The sequence below is a fragment of the Paroedura picta genome, chromosome 11, assembly GCF_049243985.1.
Source record: "Paroedura picta isolate Pp20150507F chromosome 11, Ppicta_v3.0, whole genome shotgun sequence".
NCBI lineage: Eukaryota > Metazoa > Chordata > Lepidosauria > Squamata > Gekkonidae > Paroedura > Paroedura picta.
The window spans coordinates 26,893,993-26,910,128 of record NC_135379.1 but is presented as its reverse complement, the minus strand read 5'-3'; the positions used below and the strand labels follow the sequence as shown (position 1 = coordinate 26,910,128).

At 41.9% G+C, this 16,136-nt stretch overlaps 1 protein-coding gene across 8 annotated transcripts in view; it reads right to left on the bottom strand.

The window, feature by feature from the left end:
- HDAC9 (histone deacetylase 9) overlaps nucleotides 1-16,136 on the bottom strand; it is a 470,793-nt gene that overhangs the window by 108,016 nt on the left and 346,641 nt on the right. For all 8 annotated transcript variants that reach the window (XM_077302512.1, XM_077302513.1, XM_077302515.1 and 5 more), the window contains one exon: nucleotides 11,815-11,922. In XM_077302512.1, coding sequence (XP_077158627.1) covers nucleotides 11,815-11,922 — 108 coding nt within the window. The remainder of the gene's footprint in view (nucleotides 1-11,814; nucleotides 11,923-16,136) is intronic.

The following is a 16,136-nucleotide window of genomic DNA, read 5'->3' as shown; positions in this document are numbered from 1 at the left end:
TTGGTATGCTGGCTCATGGCGGGTTACAATAAAAATAAAATAACCCCAAATAAGCTAAAACTCCCCTTTAAAAAAACGAAGTCATCCAGTTCTAGACATTCAGCTTGTACTTTCGCAGTTGAACCCATTAAAATCCAATGGAAATGTGAAAAAACCCAATATAAATTAACATTAACATTACATTCCAAAGGGCCTGTAAAATGGCGCTTTTCCACCAGGCATTTGGTTGAGGCCAGGACCACCATTACTATCTGAAAGCCAACTCTGACTCATTCCATTTCACACTCCATTTCACACTCCCTCCATTCACACCAGTATACTATCTTCTTAAGCTCCAGATGCAATAGGGGAAGGCTTTACGGAGCAATGTTAACTTTTTAGTTTTCAATTTTTTAAAAATTTAGATTGATAAATTTTAAATTTTGAAAATTTCATTGTGTGGGTTTTTAATCCTTACATTGTTGTAAATTGCTCTGAGACCATCTGGAGAGGGGCAACCGCTAAATGCTAACATAAAATAAATAAAACCCCACTCATTTACCTGCACTTAAATATTCTATCCAGACAACTATTAAATTCAAGCCTTTTAATAACTGAAACAATATCATTATTACATCCCGCTCTATCACTGAGCTATTGATCAAACTGCACGCTGTCAGAAATATACTAAGTGTCTACAGTTGCACAGTTTACGATACTTTACAGACAGATGGGGAACAGTGATTCAGAGAGTCTGAAAACCACCATGTGTCACTCCATAGATTAGATTCAGAAATGCTGAAAGTTTGTGGTTTGCTGTCCCACGATTTCAGTGGGCTATGAATCAGACTGGGATCATGGGTCTCACAGTGCAGTTCTAAGGAGAGTCAAGCCCTTGTAAATCTATTGGCTTTGATGGGTTTAGAAGAGGGTAGGTCTGCTTAAAATTGCACTGTCAATCACATAGAAAAAGTTTTAAGGTGTTTTGAGGCAGAAAGATGGTCTATGTCTATGTGCTCAACCACCTGTCTTATATCTAATGGTTCGTATTATATTTCCAGAATGGCTGAACAAGAAGGGCCTCTTCTCATCCCTTCCTCAGTCAGATATTAACTACGCTACCTTAAATCGAGTGTAGAAAAGGAACTTTTCTTAGTGGGATTCATCACTGACTGAGAGGCACCTTTTTAAAAAAACATTCTGGAAACCCTTCAGTCAGATTGACATTTTGGGACTTTTGCTCTCTGCATGTGACCTGTGTGGTGAAGGCTTTATAATACTGAAGCTTATTTGAACTAGCAATTTTTTTAATGTTTCATTCATGTAGCACTGAAATAGCAAACAGACAGCAGGATAACAATGACTGGATACAGCTGAAATTGTTTTGATACTGATCAGACTTGACGTATCAAAAGAAACCATCCCAGGAAAGCCTACAGTTTGAGATTCCAAGGCTATTCATTTCAAACTATTTTAATTCAGTCAAATGATCCCCAGCTACCAAAAGGGCATCTGAGGAGGGATTCGGAGGGACACCGTGCTTGTTTTGGTTCAGTTCAACTGGATGTTTAAGATAATGCCAGGCCTTATCAGGGAGTTCTCTCTTCCCTCCACATTGCCACTGAACTGCCGTTCTTAGCTAGTGGAATTTTATGACAGCACCTTAAGAGTTTGCTCAGAAATTCCTTTCTATTACATTTATTTTGAGAGCTGATATAGCACAGTGGCTCTGAGTCTCAGCGACAGGCTGGGAGGTCCCTTGCACAACTCTTGTTTCTGCCATTAGACAGCCTTAGGCTCCTCACTCACTTTGGCTTCTCCCCTTCCTGAAATACAGAAACAACAATAATTCTGTCCCAATTTATAGGGCAGTTGTAGAGATTACAGGCCTATAGTGTTGTTGAGGCATGTACACATTACAGGCGGATTACAGGCGCATGATGTGTATAAAGTACTATTATGCAATGAAAGGCTTACATGAATGATAAATATTGTTATTTTAAAGACTGCTCCAGAGATATTTCAATGGTGCTGCCTTGTGGGGGAAAAACCTTTCAAGAGGGTTTAAAGCAACATAATAAAATATGTGGCTCAGGAACAGCTAGATTGTGGAGACATGGGACATAACCATGTGGCTATTTTCAAATATGGCAGCTAGTCTCTTTTTCCTAGTAGGAAAACAGAAAAGCAAGCATGGCTCCAGTGGCAAACTTGGAGTTTTAAGGAGCAGGCCACAACTGCCTAACATGATGTACCTGTTGCATGTCTATTCTACTATGTACTGAGAGGGTCAAAATAAGTTCAGGGGCTATATGAGAACCTCTGAGACACACAGGCTCCAGCTGGCCACTGTTGTTAGCCCGAACCCTCCAGTACTTGATCAAGGAGTTGGAGTACCCTGTTGAAGAATAATCATCAGTCATGGCAATGTTTTTTATGTAGGGCCCTTGGCTTTCTTTCCCAGTGTCCTCAGTTCACAATAAAACAATAATTGCCTCAATGCAGCCCCAAAAGATCAGGATGAACATTGGTCAAGAACACCAAAGAGCTGGGGAGACATTAACACCATGTGCCTCAACTGCTTCTTTCCATTGCCAAGAGAGGATTCAAAAACCATGCTCCATCTTAAGCCATATTTCTTTCTGAAGACCAAAGAAGTTCTTTCTCAGTTCTTCTGTTGCAGGCTCAGATAAATTACAAGGCACTGTGCATTTTGAAAATAGTTGAAAAGTAGGGAATTTACAGAAAATGTGGGCTTTTAGTTTTCCTGAAAATATGCTATTAAGTACACCACCACAGTGCCTCCCAACGCAAACCAGAACCTTATTCTTTTATGCAACGACAGCAGCAAGACTGGCTATAGCCAGAAAATGGAAGATACAAGATTTACCTACAATAGAGGACTGGCTGACAAAACTGGCGGATTTGGCCAAGATGGCCAAATTGACACTGATAGTCAATGGAAAAACTGATGATGTTTTCCAAGAACAATGGGGTCCTTACCTGAACTATTTAAGAAGATAAGTTACACAGGGACAGAATGGGGTATTATACTAAAATGTTTGTATATAGTTTATATAATTTTACTAATATAGTTTCTTTATATCAACATTTTGTCATATTCTAATAGAATAATAATTAAAAGTAGGGAATTTAAAATAAGATTAAACAGGAATGGTTTAAAAAGATAAATTAAATTATCAAAATTCCTGATGAGTTTCCAGTGCTAATATATGTTTGACGTAACTCGCAAGCTACAACACAGTATTTAGCTACCTGTTTTAGAGGCTACAAGGCTCACTTTTGTCTCTACTAAGAGCCAAGATCTCCTTTAGGCTTAAGAAAAAACTGCCAGGAAAGGTTAACAGATGTCACATCACACAGGATAGGAATAGAATGGGAAGGGAAGAGAGCAATATCATTAGAACACTCATCATTTGCCATGGGCTAAGCCCGCTGTGCCCCAGGGTCCTTAGCATTTGGAGTGACATGCTAAATATCTGCTCAAAGTGCTTACGTAACAAATAGAATAAAGCTCTATTGTAATGGATCATTCTGTCCAGTTTGCTTCATTCAAAGGGAAAATACCCAGATTTAGATTTTACAGGTAGAGGTGTCTTTCCCCCCTTTACAACAAGGAATAATTTACTATCTGCCTTTAAACTGAGATTCAAGTAGGCTGTATTGTTTTATAGTTTCACAGCTGGTACTTTGTCCACTAGCCAGAAACAATAAAAGGACCAAACAGCTCACAAGGGATTTCAAATGGAATGAAGAGATGTTTATTGTAGTTACAGATACAGCATTTTAAATCTGCCTGGTTTGGGTCATTTTTAATTTTAAATTTGCCTGGTTTTCAAGTCATGCTCCCAAAAAATGGGAGGGAGGGACTTGGGAGATTGGTTTAAAATGTTTAATGGGTCCCATTTATATGGCATATCTGGGCAGGCACTCTGTTGGTGAAGTAAATCCAGAATCTGAATTGTTCAGTTATGCCATGTTTTTCTATGGGACTGTATGCATGTCCTGTCATATCCTGCATTCAAATGTCAAGAATAAGCCACAACCCTATGCATGTGAAGATCAGAAAATCTTTAGTCTAACAACCACTTGCTGTCATTTCCAAATTGGGAACTTGAGAGTTGTCTCCTGTCATGAATCAGGGTTCTAACCCAGGATTTGAAAGAGCCTGAATTCAGGTATATCAGCAAATGAAGGTTCAATGGAAGAAACTTCATGGGAGGAGGAAGAGAGAGACTAAGAATCTCTGGCTTATTCACAAAATGAACAAACTGGGGATTATTCTGGATTTTTGAATGCAGTTACTGACTCAGTTAATACTAGATGTTTTGTTAGCTATGTTTAATGTCATCATCTAATCGTGGGCCACTGTATAAACTGTGTTTAATTAAGACTATGTCAAACCAGGATCTGAAATCCTAGTTTATGTTGGTTTACTAATCACAGCTAACTCTAGCTCTGCATGATGTACAGATACAACTACCCTGGCTTATTCCTGGCTTGTTCGCTGGCACTGCCCTTGAGACAATGCAAGTCAAGATTCCTACTGGATCTCTGGGGGGAGATTCTGTGAAAAGAGCAAAGGCATGTGTCAAAGCAAGCCTGAATGTGAGCTGAATCTTGATTTTACAAGCTAACCATAAGTAAAATATATTATGGTTTTGCATTATGTCTAAACCGAGCCACCGTATCTGTTAAATAATTCTCCTTATGTTAAATTGGTAAAATAGTAGTGTCAGTTGTAAACTGTGAAACCATATCGGATTTCTGAAAGTATGCAGAGGAGACAAATTACATGGACAGATTGATTATTAAAAAGCATTCTGTGTGAATCCACAATGAAACCTATACCCTGAAGTTGCTACTAAAGCTCTCTAGCAACATAGTTAGAAATCCACTAAGCTTCTTTCAATTACACTTAGGTTAAGAAAACTATTTTCTGTTGTGAAGATGGAAAAAAACCCACCCGACCTCACCATTTTAATTTAGGGGGAATGGTTTTAAGGAGTGGCTTAAGTTTTATGACTTTTTCAGTATTTATTGAAAACAAAATCCAGACAACAGCCTTGTATTCTCTGCTGTGATTTTAAAAGTTAAAAACAAGAAGACTGTTTCTACAAACATTATTATGAACTCTTTACTTCCTTGAGTGATGAGTTGTTCCACAGGCAGTACAGGATTTGATGTCCTCTAGAACTGTGGTCCCCAACCTTTTTATCACTGGAGTCCGCTCAACGCTTGACAATTTTACTGAGGCCCAGGGGGGGAGTAGTCTTTTGCTGTTGCCGCCACCACCGCTGCCTGAGCCCCTGCTCCATTTCCTTTCCTGCTGGTGCCCCTGACTTCCCGCCACCCACGGAGGGGCACTGCCAGCAGCAGCTGTGCAGTGCCACACTGAGGGGGAGCCCCAGCCATGGCGGCTGCCAGAAAGCACCAAAGATTAGCCGGTGGCAGAGTGGCAGGGCAGCCCTCGAGGCAGCAGCTGGGGAGGGGAATGAGGAGGAGCTGCTTGTTCCATGGACCGGTCCCGGTCCCCGGACTGCAGGTTGGGGACCACTGCTCTAGAAGAGAGAATGATGTTTTCAGAATGTTACCTTTATTTGTTAATAAAGGTAAAGGTAAAGGTATCCCCTGTGCAAGCACCGCGTCATGTCTGACCCTTGGGGTGATGCCCTCTAGCGTTTTTTTGGCAGACTCAATACAGGGTGGTTTGCCATTCCCCAGTAATTACCATTTTACCCCCCAGCAAGCTGTACTCATTTTACCGACCTCGGAAGGATGGAAGGCTGAGTCAACCTTGAGCCGGCTGCTGGAATTGAACTCCCAGCCTCATGGTCAGAGCTTCAGACAGCATGTTGGCTGCCTTACCACCCTGGTGAAGGACCCGGGAGTGCAGGTTGTGCTTTTATCAGTTCTCCCTGTTAATGGCTGTGGCTTAAGAACGGAAAGAAAAATAATGCGAATAAATGACTGGCTACATCACTGGTGTTGTCATGAAAGGTTTGGATTTTTGGACCATGGCTTATGCTACCATGAAGATGCTCTTCTTTCACAGGACAGTTTTGCAATTCACAAGAGTAGGAAAAAATGTGTTTGCAAAGAGCCTTGCAGACCTGGTGAGGAAGGTTTTAAACTAAATCCCGTGGGGAAACAAGACATAAATTCAAAACCTAGTTAGATGACAATAAGCATTACAAAAACTTGATGGGATAGCATTCATGACTGGAATATTAAAACTGAAAATTTAAAACTAACAGACAAATAAAGAAGCAGGGAGAAGTAGCAGTATATGTTAAGAATGTGTATCTGAGCTTGGAAGTTCAGTTGAGAGTCTTTGGGTTAAAATAAAAGAAATAGCAAATAGTAGTAGTAGAAGAAGAAATAGAGTTGGTTCTTATATGCCGCTTTTCTCTACCCGAAGGAGGCTCAAAGCGGCTTACATTCGCCTTCCCCTTCCTCTCTCCACAACAGACACCCCGTGAGGTGGGTGAGGCTGAGAGAACCCTGATATCACTGCTTGGTCAGAACAGTTTTATCAGTGCCGTGGTGAGCTAAAGATCACCCAGCTGGCTGCATGTGGGGGAGTGCAGAATCGAACCCGGCATGCCAGATTAGAAGTCCACACTCCTAACCACTACACCAAACTGGCTTTCAAATGGCTCTGGCCCAAGCTGAGACCAAGTGTGCTTCCCTGGGGCCAGGGACAAGCAAATTAGCACCCTCAGAGCGAAGAACCCTATGGGGGGCATAAGTAAACAAGCAGTCCCTCAGACAGGCAGGGCCAAAGCTGCAGATAGCCTTAAAGGTTAACATCAAGACCTTGAATCTTATCCAGGCCACAACAGGCAACCAATGCAGCTGCCTCAGCACAGGCTGGATATGGACTCTCCATACCTGTGAGGATCCTAGCAGCTGCGTTTTGCACAGAGTGAGTTACAGAAGTCTAATATAGAGGGGACCGTTGCATGGATCATTGTAGCCAGACAGTCCAAGAGCAAGTAGCCTCTCCTGGTGAAGATAGTAGAGTGCTGTGTGGGCGACAGATGTGACCTGGGCCCCCATTGAAAGGGAGGCATCCAAGATCACACCCAGATTCCTGGCTGAGGGAGCAATGTTAAACTGCACTCCAGCCAAGCTGGGTAAACGTGCTTCTTGCCCAGCTGCCTTTCTGCCCAGCCGCATGACTTCTGTCTTGGAAAGGTTGAGTTTCAGGCAACTCTACTCTAACCATCCAGCAACTGCTTCCAAACATCTCGTAAATGTATCCAGGGGGGAGTCTGGGTGGCCATCCATGAGGAGATAAAGCTGAGTGTCATCCGCATATTGGTGACAACCCAGCCCATAACTCCAAACCAGTTGGGCAAAAGGGTGCATAAAGGTGTTAAATAATGTGTGGGAAAATACTGCTCCCTGTGGGACCCCAAAAAGGAGTAGATAGGGATGCGATAACTCCCCCCCCCCCACTCTCTGTGTCCAGTTCCAGAGAGCTCCAAAATGTTTGGTCTTTAGTTGGACTGTGGTGACTGCCTACCATATATCATTTTTACAAATTGTAAGTATTTATCTCTTGTGATGTATAGCATTTTTATGGGTGTTTATCACATTTGAGAAAGTTGTACAAAACGTTTCCCATATTAATACATTCACTTGGAATGAAAATGTATGAGCCTGTGGCTTTTTCACTGTCTAGTGATTCTGATGTATAATTACTAGACCTATAATGTTCAAACTATGCTATATGCTCAAACTGTGAAGTGTTTGGTATTGCACCTTAACACTGAGGCGATGACATTAATCTGCAACATTCAACTCCAGACTAGGGATGGGCATGAACTGGCTCATGAACAAAAGTTCATGTCAAATTTTGGGCAGTTTGTGGTTTACAGACTGAAGGTCATGGCAGATCTACCAGCATAAACTTTTCATGAACTTGAATGCAGTTTATGCCAGTTCATGAATGAATACATTTCCAGAAAAAAATGTCTCTGCTCAAACTTCTAAGCAACTGGGGGACAGAATCCTCCAGCCTTGAAGACACCCACAGGAAAGAGTGTAGAGGAGCGGGTGGCAGGATGAGTTTCCCTGTTCATTTGGTGTATGTAACTTGCAGGGGTATCTAGGTGTATCTAGCCCACCAAGGAGGGGCGTTTTACCACATTATGAACCTCAGAAACTGAACTGGTTCATTTGGTTCATTTGGCATATAAAAGTTCATGACTCACAAACCAGGCGCAAGCTGAAATTAACCACATTTTCTCAGTTTTTACCCATTCGTACTCCAGACAAACATCTCACTCAGAATTCTTTAAATCATTAAAAAATTGTGAATAAATATGGATGAAACTATACACGTCTATGTAGCATTTGCTACTTTATTGCCACTATTTCAATGGCCTTTGAAAAATAAGATGGATTGACAATTTGATTGTTCTAAGCTCTTCATTATATAGAGATAAACAATGAAGAGTAAATCCACCATGGGAAAAATGCCATAAATCCAAAGATAAGCCATAAAGACCTTGCAACAAATCCTTGTTGTGTGAACTGCACATAAAGCATGTCTGATTATTCTTATCTAGCCTTCCTTTTTAAATTCTGATATATCAAGGAAGCCTACATTGTTTAAAGATAAGAAAGTGTAATTGGCTCATCTTCCCCATAGCAATACTTTAAAACAGAAAACATGGACATGAAAAAAGTCTTTTTTTTTTTTTTTACTTTGAGAGTACAAGTCAACCTATAGATAATTGCTTCTTTCTACTCAGTGGCTTTAACTGAGTGCAGTATGGCTTGTATATACAGTCCCTGAAAACAGAAATCTGTTTTACCTATCCATATCTAAAATCTTCTAGGTACTGTATAACATTGTCCAGGAGATAAATGTTACCATGTTTCTGCAACCATGAAAAACACAAAGAATCTGTTCCTCATAATATATTTCTGAGAAGGCCTTGGAGGAGGAGCATGTCTCATGGCTTAAGTACTACTCAGTGCTTAACACCCCTGAGTGTCTCCTCCTCCAACCAGTTTGCCTGTCTGTCCAGGAGCCAGCCAGTCACCTCCCATCCCCCACCCCTGACCACCCCTCCTCCTTTTACTTCCCTCCAAGGCTCAGAGGCTGTAGATTCCTGCTGCTTCCTGCTGCATGAGAGCTTCCCTTGCAATGAGTTTTCTTTCTGGGGCCCTCAAGCCTGCAGCCTTTTCAGGTCCTGGGGGGAGGGAGAGGCCATCTACAGAGTTCTTCCACCCCCCCCCCCAATCTAGCACCCATTGTATTCCTGAATGCAACAGGCTTGGCCCCTAGTGTAAAATATGACAATGGTGGCCATAGTATGTAGTTAGTAATACTCAGTTGTCTGCATTGCTAAACAGTCACCACACTGCTTGTCTTCATAGTAATAGGTCCAGAAAAGTCTTTTCCGATTGCTGTTACCCAAAGCTCCTTATTAGGAGATATTAACAACTGAATCTGCAACTATCAACATGTAAAAAAAAACATGCTCTTTCCTTGTGTGGTGTGTCTTGCACAAATATAGCTTGAATCATACCTTCATTTTCCATATGTGGAAGAGGGGACTATTTTTAATAATCCCCTTTTCTAACTACGGACTACCATTTAGCCCTCGCAGTGCTCTAAGGGGGTCAACTGACCAATGAGGAGAGAATTTGAGGGGCATGGAGAGCTGCTACAGGAGAGGAAAGTTGTCAAAATTCACTTTGTTTCCATTTGTAGAAAACATACATAGGATCAAACCACTGTCCTTAAGTGGCCACCATTTTGAAAAGCTTACATTAAAGTTGACTTTAATGAAGGGATGAAATACTGAGTCATTGTTTAACAAAATTTATTATAGTTACAACAATGCTATGAGATATATATGTATGTATGTGTGTGTGTGTATTTGCTTGTTTTTTATATTTTATAGAGAGATGGGGAACTGAAGATGAGTGAGTTGTGACTCGCTCAGGGCCAGAACAGGCAAAATGCAGAAAAATTTAGGTATGCCTGTCACGCTGAAATTGCTGGGATTTAAGTAAACAGTGTTTAATACAGTTCAGGTTTCAATGGATGGTGTCCAAGTCTACCACATCACCAGGAGGTTTCCCAGGTCCCATTTTCTATCCTCTCAACTGAACTTGTTCTCAGTCACAGTATACAGGAGTTCTAACAGATCTCTGCATACAGGATTTCAATTGCATCTTAAGTACAAATGTGTTTGATTTAAGGAGAATTTTGAATCACATTTAAAATATCAGGGTCTGAATTTTACATCAGAACCAGATGTTACAGCAGATGTGTGGCAGCTGCCGAAAACAGGAGCCCTTCATCTCTTCCTTCTCTCTCCCCTGGTAATTTCTATTAATATAAAATATGTGATGTCACATCACCGTGATGTAAATTCTCCCATTCTTCATTGGCTGCTGCTTGTGGGGCACAGAAACGAACAGCATAGTTATAGCATATCACACGGTTTGCATTATTAGGAATGAGGAAGAGGTGCAGGATGGTGTTTTAGGTTTCTAGTTTCTGCCTTAAAATATTCATCACCATTCTGAGAAGGGGGGGGGGGGAAGGTAAGCCAGGCTCCTTCCATCAGCCTTCTTGTCCCTTCTCTGAAAATATAGCTGTCACCAGCCATTGCTCAGGAGCAATAGCAAGACTATTGGCTTGCTTGTTACCAGTGTTGTATTTGTTAAGAAGGCAGGTTAGGGATGTGGTACTTAAAAAGTCACCAGATAAAGAATAGATCTGTATGGATTTTGAAATACATTTGAAATCATCTTTTAGCCAGTGGTAAAATTAAAAATCCCCTCCCATTAAGCTTCCTGTACTCTACATACAAAAGGCACCCACCGATAAAGTCCACCAGTGATGGGGAAGAAGAGATTGAAACTTTCAGCATAAGAAATGATTATTTTTTAAATTAAAATTAAACTGTGAAGATTCAGCAGACAGTTGCATACCTATTCTTTGATTTCTATTAAAATTAAAGTTGAACATAACATTGGTTGTCATATCTGAACTCCGTATTTCTGCTTTGCTCTTTGGTTGAAACCCACTGCTGTTTGGTCTAAAAAGTTAACTCGCATTTTTGTGAATATGGTAGCTCCAGCAATGCTTATTGGGTAGTTGAGCATTCAAGGCTGGACGTGGCCTACCTTTCAATGGGGCTGTTAAAATATCAAATAAAATGTCAAAACTTTTCAAGGATGTAGATTTTATACATTGTTTAGATTGGAGATTATTTGGGGTTTGTACATCATTCTTTTTCAACTCATGTAGAGACGAAAGTCAAAAAAGGAGGGAAGAGAGAAGTACTCAGAGTTTCAGATTTTTTCCTGGAAAAGCATACTGTGCACCATTTCCCTTCTAATCAACAATCCCATTCTTTCTTCAAAGCCCACAGGTCCGTTATTTGCTTTTCTTCCCTTTGGGTGGCATGTTGAGGCTCTCCTTACAACTCAATAACAAAATCACCTCAAAGGGGGATTTTTGAACAGCACACTAAATCTTTATGCCCTCTCTATCATTTTAACACAGACAACAGGTACCTTAATCTCTAGATTAAAATAACTTCAACAATACCCTAGTATTGTAGTGACAGAACACTGTTTCTGGTCAACTCAAAGGCTTCTGAGAGCAATAAACCATCTCCTGACTACCAGAGAAGGCTATTTAGATTACCACACCTTTGTGACCCACAATTTTCCCCATTCGCCTTTCTTCACTCCCCTTCCTTCAACCCCAGAACAACAACATTGCTTTCAGCTTCTTCCCTCGTTTTCCCACACACAATGCAACCCAGACCTCACCTTCAGTTCTCCTGAGGCCACTTTGGAAGCCAATTCGATGACACAACCAACAGCCATGCGTGCAGCACCGGACGAATGCAGCTCATTCCAAATGGTGTCACTGTCCACCTGAGCAAACAGTCAGCACAGAGGTGGGGGGGGGGAAGAAAGGGAGAGAGAGTATAAGAGAAAACAAATCAGTGAGGGAGGGCTGGCAGGGTGACAGCCAATGTACAATAACATTAGTCTTCCGTCTTGGCCAGCTGAAAAGGCCTTCTGGACATGGCTTTGCTTATACTTTTCTCTACACTGACTTCTCCAATGGAAACACATTCCTGTCATGCCTCACTGCCATTCCCTGTTTAGATTTCTCATTACAAACAGCATTACATAGGCCAGATCTGGGCTAGTTCTTCTGAGCCCTCAGACAGCAGGCCATAGCGCTAGGGCTGCAGTATATATTCTGCATCTTCTTACTCCTAAGGAAACAATGGGCTTTTGCAACTGCCAGAACAAAAACTTCCAACAAAGTTTACAGAAAGGCTACAGTTTAATGAACTCAGCTGTGGCAAATGCATTTCAAAGAACGACAGCTCCAGTTTATATGCTGTAAGTAAGAGGCATTTTGAAGGCACTTGTAATATGAATTGGTAACTGTGGAATAATTTAGGGCATGTGAACAAGCCAGCTAACACACGATAGTTGTGTCATCTGGATAGTATCTTGGAAAGAGTTGCAGAGATAAAACAAGTATTATCCTTCTGGGGCTTCACATTTCATTCATGAAGGTTGTAGAAGCCCACTAGATAGTAATTGTGCACACTTTATTTTGAATACAGTAATGATCACCTCTCTGGATCACACACACTCTTTAAATTGCAACCTGGTTTGCAAACTACATACCTGGACATACACCCCTTTGGGCGATGCTTGAGGAACGGAGCTGAAGCTGAGTGAAGCTTGCCCACAGAACAGGTAGAAAGTTGTATTACTTTTATGCAGATGTGTTTAATAAAATGTGCAGAAACCCATATATTTTCTTAAAACAGATGTGATCTATTCTATGTACAACTTTAATACTGAACGAGTAGGAATAACTAAAAGAGAGACAAACCTCAATGCACACTGCAACACATAAATGGCTCCAGGGTTTATCATTAATATCATCAACATATCTAATTTGCAACTTCCTTCCATCTATGGATACTTAGATGTGTTAAATGAGGCCAGGTGGAAAAAAGGGAGGATTACTTTGTACTTTTGGGGGACATCCCCTGTTTGCAGGGGGGGAAAAATAGAAAAAATGAATGGGGAATGTTAATCTTGCTTACTCCTGGTGCATGCACAGAACCCCACATTTTCTCCCTTTCCCCACTAGCCTCTGAGGTGGTGACACAGCAGCGAAGGGAGCCAGCTGTATGGGGTGCAAAGGCACCTTTGCAGCATCCCCTCCCACTTCAGTGGGTTCCATGGGAAAGCAGCATCTGGCCAATTAGTTAGGCAGGCTGCCTCCTTTCTCCTTCCTTCTGTCCACCCTCACCCCCACCCCCACTGGGAGGTAGGGTCAGGGTCAAACAGACTGCTTGTTCTTCTTCTTTCCCTCCTTTGGGGGCGGGGGCAGGACCCTTTTCCAGGGTTTTCACTTGCAGACTGCCCCTGCTCACAGGGTTATTCTGAGGATAAAATGAAGTAAAGAAGAATGAAATGAGCCCCCCCCCCTTTCCCACTGTGGAGAAAGTTGGGCTATAAATGAAGTAAATAAGTAACGAATACAGCTGAAAATGGAGGGAAAGGTTAAATATTGGTGCATGGATGGGAAGGAGAAAAGGAAGCACAGAGGGCTGAGGATGTGCAGGCTGTCAGCTGGAAGGAAAGAGGAAATAGTGTGGGGAAGCCAATCAAGATTCCTCACTGTGAACTGGGCCCACCCGGACAATTGGCCCCGGGCAACTGGACAGAGGGTACCAGGGTCAGGATAGGGTGAGAAACTAAAGATGAGGAGAAGTTAAGGCTGGTGGGGTGAAAGACTAAAGATAGGGAGAAGATAAAGGTTGATTGGCTGGTAAACATGAAGGAGAGGAGGCAGGAAAGGGAGAGAGGCCACAGGGTCTTTCAAGGAAGGGAAATGGTAGGAGAGAGGGAAATTCACTCCATAAGTCTCTGTAAGTTTCTGCTGCCCTGGAAAATACTTCTAGGGTTAGAAATGGGATCCATAACTGCACCTAGATTGTTTGGTGCTATACATGGAACTAGAATCCACACCACATTTTACTTGTTTGTTGAGTCCATATGTACTTCCTCTCTGTTGGACTATTTTTGTTGCTGCTGTATAGCATTTTTCCAGATTTTCATTCTACGGTGTGCACTTGCATAAAGTTATTGCTGAAAAAAATATAGTACTCCAGGTTTTTTTTCTAATTATGTCACCTCATTGTAGTGGCTCAAGGCAGTGCGCAACAGGCAACCTAATACATTAACATTATAAAGCAGCGCCATAAAATCTGATGATAAAAACAGCAGAGACCAAACAAGGTGAGAAGGCAGGACATGCATCATGGGATCTCCCTGCAATATTTAAAACATTCAGTGGAGGGGGGACGTATCGGGTTAGGAGGAAAGATCTTGAACCTTTTGAAAACCCTGTAGAACAGTTGCCTTCAAGGGCCATTTAAATCAGGCAAAAACAGGCTAAATATCACCCTCCTGAACAATTTCTGTAATACAATTCAAGCTCCTCCATGGCTGCTTTAAACTTAACAACAAAAAACCCTGCAGATCTGATCCCATATCTCCTGCCATCTTGACTATAGCTCTATATCTCCTGTTACTATGTTTTCTGCTGTTTAGAAGGAACTGACTTCTCGCCTGAAATAATGAAACCTAAAACAGTCACCACTGACAAATATGCAATACTGGGGTACAAGAACAGCACTAACATCTGCTGTAGCACCTGGCCTAATTATCTGATTCACCCTGACTCCAGGAAGCTCCACAGGGGGCCCTCCTCTGTTTTACATGCACAACAATCTTACAAAGTTGGTAAGGTGAATGGCCTGAGGTATCCTGGTGAATTTCATGCCACAGGGGGAATCTGAATCTCTATAGTTGTAGTCTAGCACTGTTCTCACCACACCAGAGTGGTTCTGTTGAGCTTGGGAGCTTTAGGGCTGGTGCACAAGCAAAAACTATACATCCTTGCCTTTGTTCTATGACCTTAGGAACTCCTAGGTTTATGGAGTCACTGAAGCAGTCGGTGCAAACTTAAATGGACTCCAGAGAATGGTAGAAGACAGGAAGGCCTGGAGGATGATTGTCCATGGGGTTGCGATGGGTCAGACACGACTTCGCACCTAACAACAACAAAGGTTTATGCTAGTTCATCAAATTGTACTACTATAGATTTTTTTAAAGACAGGATCTTGATTGGCAAGGTTTAAATGGAAAACAGGGACTAATTAATATGTTTGTAGACTCTGTCATGGGAATTGTAGTCCATGGACATCTGGGGAGCCACAGTTTGGCCACCCCTGCACTATACCATTTGAAAGCAAGCATTTATTTGTGTGTGTGTGGGGGGGGGGGAGAAGATGTTATGGTGCAGTCCTATTTCATCAGATCTTGGAAGCAAAGCAAGTCTGGTCCCTGGATGGGAGGCCATCAAGGAAGGCTCCGGCAAGCCACCTCTGCTTCTCACTTGCCTGAAAAGCCCCTTGCTGGGGTTGCCATGTCAGCTGCAACTTGCCAACACTTGCATACATATTTATTTAGCTAACAGAGATCAACTGCATCTGCCATAGAGGGTCTTACCTTGAAAATGAAACAATTTCCCATCACAATGGAATTCTGGCCAGGTTTGAGGTTCTGTGTTGAACGGAATCCATGCTGCTCTTAGAGAAGCCTAACTGGATGCTATAGTGAGTTGTTTCACCGGATCTTTCTGATGCTTTACAAACACTGGGGGAAAGGCTCTACTCACCTGTGCAGGTGATATCCACACTGGAGTCAATCCCGCCACATTGGTTCTACTCTCAAACTTCCTTCTTGCTTTAGAGAAGACCCATTCCATGCTACACCTATGATGGTCCACTTGAAGTCTCTAGCAGAATTATACCCTTCTAAATTCACTGTGTTTAGAAGGGTATTTGATTAGGATTTCAATTTGGAGCTGCTGAAGTGATTGAACTGTACCCATACCTACAGAACCTCTCTAGGTTTAAGAAGAGGAATTCTGGCAAATTCCCACTTTGGATGAAATAAGAATCTGGAAATTCAGCAGAAATCTGCTGCCCGAGTTCAGGCATGCAGAATTTTATCCATTTTATCCAGTTTTTATCCTCTGCATT